The sequence below is a fragment of the Gigantopelta aegis genome, unplaced genomic scaffold (assembly GCF_016097555.1).
Source record: "Gigantopelta aegis isolate Gae_Host unplaced genomic scaffold, Gae_host_genome ctg4370_pilon_pilon, whole genome shotgun sequence".
Lineage (NCBI taxonomy): Eukaryota > Metazoa > Mollusca > Gastropoda > Neomphalida > Peltospiridae > Gigantopelta > Gigantopelta aegis.
In genome coordinates this window covers 1,725-11,079 of record NW_024533824.1, presented here as the reverse complement: position 1 = coordinate 11,079, position 9,355 = coordinate 1,725, and the positions used below count along the sequence as shown (strand labels likewise).

The following is a 9,355-nucleotide window of genomic DNA, read 5'->3' as shown; positions in this document are numbered from 1 at the left end:
ACTGTGTTTAACTGGCCTGACCCTAAAACCTATCACAGTACAGCACCTTCAACTAGGCCTATACATGCCATAGAGAGAGTTACTCAAAATAGTAAAGGCAAGGTTTGGGAGATAGTCAATGGTCTTGACTTATTAAAGATGCTATCAGATGCTATTTTAGCTCTTGATGAAAATCAGAAGCTTCTACTTCTAAGGTTTCCTCTCAGAATTCAAAAACACCTCCTTCAATTAGTATTGAAGAGGTTGGTCCTATTGTCTTTCCAGAACCCTCGCCAAAGTTTTGTAGAGATGTCAGTTTGCTTGCAATTGCCATGTTGCCACTGCATGAGAAATTACTAAATAGAATAAAATAGGCAAAAGGGTTACAGGTGGTAAAACTATAGGCGTGGCAAATGCATAGTGGGTGTGGCAATAACAGTCACAGTCAAGTCACTCAAGTGGCAGTCTCTTTCTTTTACAGTATGTTTATTTTGTAGACTTAGTATAGCTTTTGCAACACTCACTATATCAGTAGTCTCATGACACCAACAGCTTCTTCTAAATGTGTTTACTTACCGCTACAACTGTTGGCAAAGAAGGCTGTCAAGGTGAGTAAAATTTACCATAAAAATTCAAAATAAAAACATTTAAACAAAAATCCCCATGCTGAAATTGTAGATATATAGGTGTATTTTGTATTTATAGTAGTTTTATTGGAGCAAACACTCGCCTGTACTTTGATAGGTCTTTCTGACTTTTCAAGCTTTGTCTTCCTTTGACAATCTTTTATCTAGAATGACTGGCTAGTACTTAACTTTTGCCATTTCTCTGACAAGTTTTGTACCTGTAGACACTGTCGTTGCAGGAGTTAGAATAGTTCAAAGTGCATTGCCAGCTAACAGACACACACACACACACACACAAGCAAGTTGTGGAACCCTCGCACACACAGTGAGCAGCAAAGGTTAATCAGTATCTTCATAATATAATATCAAGTTCTGTGGTCTAAAACTGGAGCATCCATATTGAGAATGAGAGTACTTTGTTTACTTAATTATTGCGTGGGTGACTTACATATATGGAGTATATGTATGCATGTGACCTTTGTATAGTGCTGAATAGTAGTCCGCATATAACTTTTTATTTATATAGTAGCCATTGGTCTAGTAGTGATTTTGCTTGTCAAGTATTTCTTGTAATTTTATTGCAACAAAGTTTTGGCAAAGAATCAGTTTCTGTTATCAGATCTGACATCAATATATCTACAACATTTTGAATAATAATTATTATCAACAGAAATCACACAATACAATGACATTAATTCCATTATAGTGTTTGTCAAATGATAATCCACTAAATTTGTAAGCTAAATATTTCAGTACTTGTGTATCTAAATTATCTGAAGTCATTCAACTACTCAATATCACATAGCCCAAAATTTTAAATACAGATTATTACAACTATACGTCAGACTAGCTAGCCATGTGACTGGGAGAAGTGACACCAACAAGTTAATAATACTATAATAATAATTATATTAAAGCAGCTATAGTCAGCTATAGTATTTACAGGTTTCACTAGCAGTCCTTCACAGATTATATATATATATATACACATATATATATATATATGTGTGTGTGTGTGTGTGTGTGTGTGGTTGTGTGTGTGTATATATATATATATATACATATATATATAACAGAATTAAAGGACAAAAGAACAGAGCTCTCGCTGTGTTGCTGTTACTCCGAGTTTCACGCGTTATGCGATCGTCAGACAGCAGCTGTCTGACGATCGCATAACGCGTGAAACTCGGAGTAACAGCAACACAGCGAGAGCTCTGTTCTTTTGTCCTTTAATTCTGTTCTAACCCGCTCTGGTCTAAACGACATCGAGCACTCTTCAACAGACTTAGATACTTCAGTATACATATATATATATATATATATATATATATATATATATATGTATATACACATCTATAGGCAGGTGCTGATCCAGGGGTGGGCAAAGTCAGGGCCAGGCCCACCAAGCACTGAACTCTCGTTGTTGGATTTACTAGGTGTTTGGATTAGGAAATAATGAAGTGTACATACGGGGTCTAAAGGTAAATATGACCAAAGGTGCAGGTTCAAACCCCATCTTAATTAGTACCCTTTTCATTTCCGGATTATTGAACAAACTTTAGATTTATGAGATCCAGACTTATTATAGTAGTCCAACCAACAACAGCACATGTTAAATAAACATGCTAGTGAATAATACATATTCTACAATTTCTGTACCATCCCAAGTTAATTTTAATTTACTAGGGTCTACCCTGTCTATAGCTGTGCAAACTTAACTATATTCATATATCAGTTTAGATGATTTTAGTCAGCTAGTCCAAAGCTAACACAGGAAGTCTAGACGAGGCAATTTAAAAGGTCAAGCCACGTCTACACTAATCGGGTCACGTTATGTTATCATACGATTTTACTACTATAAAAACTTGACTGTAGCACATTTAAGGCTTCTATAGAAAGAATGGCTAGTAAGTTCTACGTAGACAGTCATCGTGTACAATACAATGATAAAAAGAACAACATTCTTGCTACTTATAACTACGAGACTAGCCACGTAAAGAAGGATGCAGATGGAAGGACTAATAGTGACGCCAGTAACTACCATATTGACTTTAAAGACCAATGTAAATATACCTCGAGTCGGTTGCATGCTCGTTGGGTGGGGAGGCAACAATGGATCAACTCTAACAGCCTCTGTGTTAGCCAACAAACTAAATATTTCTTGGAGAACTAAGGATGGAGTAAAGGTTAGTATAAACTTATAGTGAGATTTGACAATGATAAAGATATTCATCACTTGATTTGATTACTATAGCATTCAAAACTATTATGGATCAATAACTCAAGCATCAACGACGAGTCTTGGTATTGGACAAGATGGTAAAGATGTGTATGTTCCTCTTAAAGATCTCTTGCCTATGGTTAATCCAAATGATATTGAATTTGATGGTAAGTGCCTATTGTCTTGTGATTTAAGGGATAAGTGGTTTAGCCTGGTATAGGCTGGCATGCATGTTCTACATTATTTATTGGGTAATGTATGTACTTGCTAACTGTTAGTTTGTTGTGATGATTAAAAATGAGATATGTGGGTGGCTAGCCTAGCAAAGGTACAGCTGAAGTAATAAGGATGTGATCACTCAATTGTGTTTTTTTTTTCTTCAATAGCTATGTGGCTTTTTTGATATATTGGACAAACATGTATACAATAGTAATAAGAATGACTTTCTATCATGGTCTCTTGGAGCATACCTCATTGCCCAAAGTAATCATGGGATAGCCTCACCTGCTAGATAGTAGTAGTCTGTTTTCCTTGAAGTGAAACAACTGTCCTATTTCCTATTATTGTTGTGGGCCACCTGGTATCAATATACACATGTTCTCACATTGTCATTATATTATTTTAAATTGTAACAGTTACCACAGTTGTATGATGCAACTATATAATTATCTTTCTTCTTTGTCAAACAGGATGGGACATCTCCTCTGCTAACATTGCTAAAGCCTGTGAACGAGCTAAGGTATGATATATCACATAACACTGACATGATCTACTTTCTGCATAAATGATATGGTCTAATATCCCCTTTCATTATGCATGACAATAAGGGCTTTATGTCTATAACATATCCTTTTGAAATATGCTTATATAATAAGTATTGTTTTGCCTGACTTGATAAAAGGTCACACACAACTGTAGTAGTGAACTCTCAGCGTATGGTGTGATACTCCATATACATCAATTACTCTTATATAATTAACTAATTGAAAGGATGGAAACTAATGTGGTCTTTAGTATGATATATGTCATGTAGATTCTACATGAATCTAAGAAGGAGTAAGATATCACTGGAAATAGCTTCAGATATCAAGTGTGTAAAGGTTTTATTAATAAGTTCATATACTTTAAAGAAATGTGTTCTTAGAGAAGGGAATATAACATGATTTTACATCCTTATCCTTGCATTCTACTTATCTATTTAGGTCTTAAATATCAGTATTCAGGATCAGTTACGTCCTCACTTAGAAAAATTAAAACCTAGGCCATCAATATATTGTCCTGACTTCATTGCTGCTAACCAGGTAATCTCCAGTTGTTAATTAGTTGACAGTTGTTCACTATTTTATGTGTTAAGGTGTTGATTATTTATTACTATGAAAAGTACTAACAGTTTAGTTTTAACACTATGTAAGTAAGTGTTAACCAGACTTTATGTCTGTTAAAAGCAATGAATTTTGTTCATTTGATGTGCACATGTAAATTGTTACTAATAAGTATTTTGACTTTATTGGAATGTTTCATAATTTGGACTCATGTAAAAGTTTGTTAATCCCCTTCTGAATCTAGTTTAGTCACATCATCATTAAAATGTCTCATTGGCTCTAAGAATAAATATTAATATTAATAATAGTAGTTTTAAAGGACAAAACATAAAGACATAGCCAAGTTGATATAAAGGACATCAATCAATTCTCTTTATCTGTATTACAATAGAGTGATCGATGCAGACAATATACTCACTGGTACTAAGTGGGAAATGTCACAATGTTGAACAAATCAGTACGTGATATTAGAGACATTCAAGCAAAAAGAAACAACATTATGATAAGGTCACATAGAAAACTGTATTATATATATAGTCCTTTATGTAAACATTATGTCATGTACATGTACAATTTGTGTAGAATTATCTAAAAATTATACAACAAAAGTATATGATGTACAGATCTGATGTGAGCAAAAAATACAAGATATGTTCACATGACATTATGTCACAATGTATGTATCAAAGCAAGATCTGATGTAGCTACATATATTAATACATTATGATGAGTATCTTGTTGTCTGACATTATGTCAGGTTACAAAGACATTATGTAGCACATTATGTATGTATCACAAGTCACAATGATGTATCTGATCTGTGTAGCTACATATATTAATACATTATGATGAGTATCTTGTCTTCAGGTTACATGACATTATGTCACAATGTATGTATCAAAGCAAGATCTGATGTAGCTACATATATTAATACATTATGATGAGTATCTGTTGTCTTCATGTTACATGACATTATGTAGCTCACAATGTATGTATCATTAATCAAAGCAAGATCTGATGTAGCTACATATATTAATACATTATGATGAGTATCTTGTCTTCAGGTTACATGACATTATGTCACAATGTATGTACCAAAGCAAGATCTGATGTATTATACATATATTAATACATTATGTCACAATGTATGTATCTGATGTAGCTACATCAGTATCTTGTTACATTATTGATGACATTATGTCACAATTATGTATGTACCAAAGCAAGATCTGATGTAGCTACATATATTAAAGCAAGATACATATTATACATTATGAGAGTATCTTGTCTTCAGGTTACATGACATTGATGTAGCTACACAATGTATGTACATGACATTATGTCACAATGTAAAGCTACAATTAATACATTATGATCTGATGTAGCTACATATATTACATTATGATGAGTAATATGTACCAAAGCATCTATGTAGCTACTATATTAATACATTTGAGAGTATCTTGTCTTCAGTTACATGACATTATGTCCCACAATGTATGTATCAAAGCAAGATTCAGGTTGACATGGTTACATGACATTATGTCACAATACATATATATGATGAGTATCTTCAGTTAATGTCACAATGTATGTACCAAAGCAAGATCTGATGTAGCTACATATATTAATACATTATGATGAGTATCTTGTTGTCTTACAGGTTATGTCCATGTATTGTACTCTGGACAGCTATATACTGAAAGGTTCTGTGACATGTACATAAAGGTATCTGATGATACTGCCAATAACTTATTGGACTCCATTAAACGCAATGAGGATCAAAGCAAGAGATATCATATATCCACATTATTTGCTGTTGCTAGCATCTTAGAAGATGGTAAGGATTTTGATTGATTTAGAAGTTAGCAAGTCACTATTAAATGAAATTTTGTGATCTGATTTCTTCAGGTTACATTGATACAGAATTACTATTAATAAAGTATTATTAAGAAGCATTTCAGGTAACAGCCTCTTTGTTTATTGAGGAAGAAAGACCTGTTGCTAACGTGTTTGATTGAAAACACTGAGTTCAAACAGAATTACTACAAGTAACAGCCTGGTCAAAACTGAGTCAAAACACTACAAACTGTTCTCCACTTCGTTTTTTGACCAAAATACTATTATATTAGCTAAAAATGCTTGTTGCACAAGGAGAAGAACAGGCAATAAAGCAAGACTGATTTTAGCTTAATGTTGAACAGGTTATCAACCTGCTCTACTGTAGTATCAGTTTGGTGATTTCTTGAAAACTGGAAAGTAATGGAGACGTGTTGCTAGATAATTGTTAAGCCCATTTGGAGAATTTCTTTGTTGTTTAATGACTTCAGAAGCCAATAAAATGCACTTGTCTATAACCCCAATAACATGTCCTTACTGTTACTTGTGGATTATATTGGCTTTGAATTCCTTTGATCTAAATTGACCTAATAAACTGAAATGATGACATTTTGTTCCCTCTTTTTACAGACTACGTATATCAATGGATCTCCTCAAAATACATTTGTACCTGGTTGTATTGAGCTGGCTGAAAAACACAAAGTCTTCCTTGGAGGTGATGACTTTAAGAGTGGACAAACTAAAATGAAATCAGTCATTGTTAATTTCTTGGTATCAGCTGGACTGAAGGTATATGGAGTAGAGAGTATGTTCATACATAATATGTAAAGTGAGAGAGAGTAGCTTTAGTTAATAATTACACATTATCATTTTTTATTGTATAATTATATCATGTTATCTTGAGAGAGTATGCCCAACATTGCTAGCCACTAGCATTGAGGTTTATACCTCATAACTTAATAATGATATATCCAATACTCAGCATCTTCTCCTATTCATTTACTGCAATAAATCTACTAGTAAATAATACATCAAAACACTTTAGTTTGTAAATTGTTAAGTTATTAAACATTTTATTGGTTTTAATTATTTTTACTTTTCCCAGCCTACATCTATTGTTAGTTACAATCACCTTGGTAATAATGATGGTAAAAACTTGTCAGCTCCTCAACAGTTTCGAAGTAAAGAGATCTCCAAGAGTAATGTTGTGGACGATATGGTACAATCAAATGACGTCTTGTATAAACCACAGGAAAAACCAGATCACACTGTAAGTGACACTCAGTAATGTAAACTAAATGCTAAATATAATAATATTGTTAACTCAGAAGTACGTGTATATATTAATAAACCTGTGTTTAAGATCAAATAATGGATTGTTGTGTGTCTATTATTTATAATAGGTTGTGATAAAATATGTCCCATATGTGGGTGATTCCAAACGTGCTATGGATGAATATACATCTGAAATTTTTATGGGTGGACTAAATACAATAGTTTTACATAACACTTGCGAGGACTCCCTTCTTGCTTCTCCTATTATACTTGATCTTGTCATCATTGCTGAACTCTTTGAGAGAATCCAGGTTAGAAACATTAATGTATTTAACTGTATAGAAGAACAACATGATCTGCTTGATACTCTTGTTTTAAGTGTACTTTTAATTTACTTAACAAAATGAGAACATTGATCTTTATTTGTCTTTGGTGCTTAATTTACTTAGCCAGTCCACTAATCTCTATCTAAGTATAATACTTGTATTTATCTTGACTTGTCTCTCGTATACAGGTTAAGACTGTAGAGGGGGCGACTTTGAACAGTTTCATTCTGTTCTTTCCATTTTGAGTTATCTTCTCAAAGCTCCTATGGTCCCTCCTGGTACTCCTGTAGTAAATGCTTTGTTTCGTCAAAGAGCTTGTATTGAAAACATCTTCAGTAATATAACTGATAAAATAAATAGATAAATGTAATTATAATTTTTTAAGTCTATGTTGAAAGTCAGATTAGTTAGTAGATAGTAAACTTCTTTTTGTTAAGAAACCAGTTTAACTAACTAAACTAAATAAATAAACAGCAAGTTCCGTTTTTGAATAGTATTTCAATACTATTTAAGTGCAGTATATATTCTTGACTGAAATGTGATCATGTTAGTTAAATAGATTAATTAATTAACAAAAAATCTTAGCATCATCCTCAGATTGTATAGTGATCAATAAAGTAGATCTAAACTGACTCAAAAGATTTACTATTCTCTGTCCAATCTGAGTTTGTGATGGTGGTTTGTGAAGTCTCAATAATGACAATTGGGCGTGGGCCTCATATCTTGCTTAGTCTTGTTTTTGCTGTTTGCTTGTCTCAAGTTTTAGCTACAATAGGCATTGTATTGTGTCTAGAGATGTTTCCTATTTTAGTTAGTGAATTCTTGTGTGACATTTAGTCATTGCCTGAGAAAAACACCAAGTCAATATCAAACAAATTGCACAAAGTATATAGTGTGGCTATTACTATTGTTATCTTAATAATAGAACATTTTCTTTGTCTTTCTATTTCAGAGCATGTTGGGTTTACCTCCTTTAAATCATATGCTATTGGAACACAAGATACCTCAGCTTATGAAAACAATTTATCCCTCATCCTGTTGCCAGGGTGACATCTGCTCCTGCTAAACTTCCTGATATCCCTATTGAATCAGACCTGTTATGACCAATGGAGTTAAGGGACACTATTAACAAAAATAATATTAATATTTATGTTAATAGTCACTATTACCAATAATGATATTAATATCTTATGTTTATTTAGACCATTCAATTGTATTGCTGCTAAAACATATATATGCTTTTAGATTCATGTATAAATCATAACATATACTATACTAATTAAAAGAACATCACTATTATTGTCATTGTATTGTCATTTGTTATTCCAAAATTATCATTTACAATATTTCTATATTGTTACATTTTGCCTGGTATATACATGTATTATCAGTGCTCATATCAATGTATGCTTTTTAATAAATATTGTCACTTGTTCTTAGAAATTCATTAATACACTTACAATTTAAGTAGAGGATATATAACAATTAAGTCTAACTAATACACAAGGTCAATGTTAGGAAGTGTTGTGTATATAAATGTTGTAATGTTTTTAAAAATTGTGTGGCAACTATGTCATCAGCTTATATTAGTTAATTTATTATAAATTAGTATTGGTCTGACATCAATTATTCTTACAAGTGATATGTCTATTGTTGTTAGTTTTGGTAGATGGTGAAGACATTTAATCTTCTATTGTCTTAATCCAAATGATATTGTTGATCAAGATGTACTGATAGCAATATATAGTAATAAAAATAAAAGCTATT

The 9,355-nt window shown here is 32.4% G+C and overlaps 1 protein-coding gene across 1 annotated transcript; it reads left to right on the top strand.

Annotated features, from left to right (window-relative positions):
- The first annotated feature begins 2,505 nt into the window (after positions 1-2,505).
- Positions 2,506-8,654, top strand: LOC121392723 (inositol-3-phosphate synthase 1-A-like). Its single transcript, XM_041523824.1, is given in 13 exon segments — positions 2,506-2,628; positions 2,630-2,808; positions 2,860-2,993; positions 3,516-3,565; positions 4,029-4,127; positions 5,129-5,136; positions 5,812-5,842; positions 5,844-5,985; positions 6,616-6,776; positions 7,093-7,257; positions 7,391-7,582; positions 7,785-7,924; positions 8,540-8,654. Coding segments are annotated over 13 exon segments (1,539 nt in total).
- Positions 8,655-9,355: the final 701 nt, after the last annotated feature.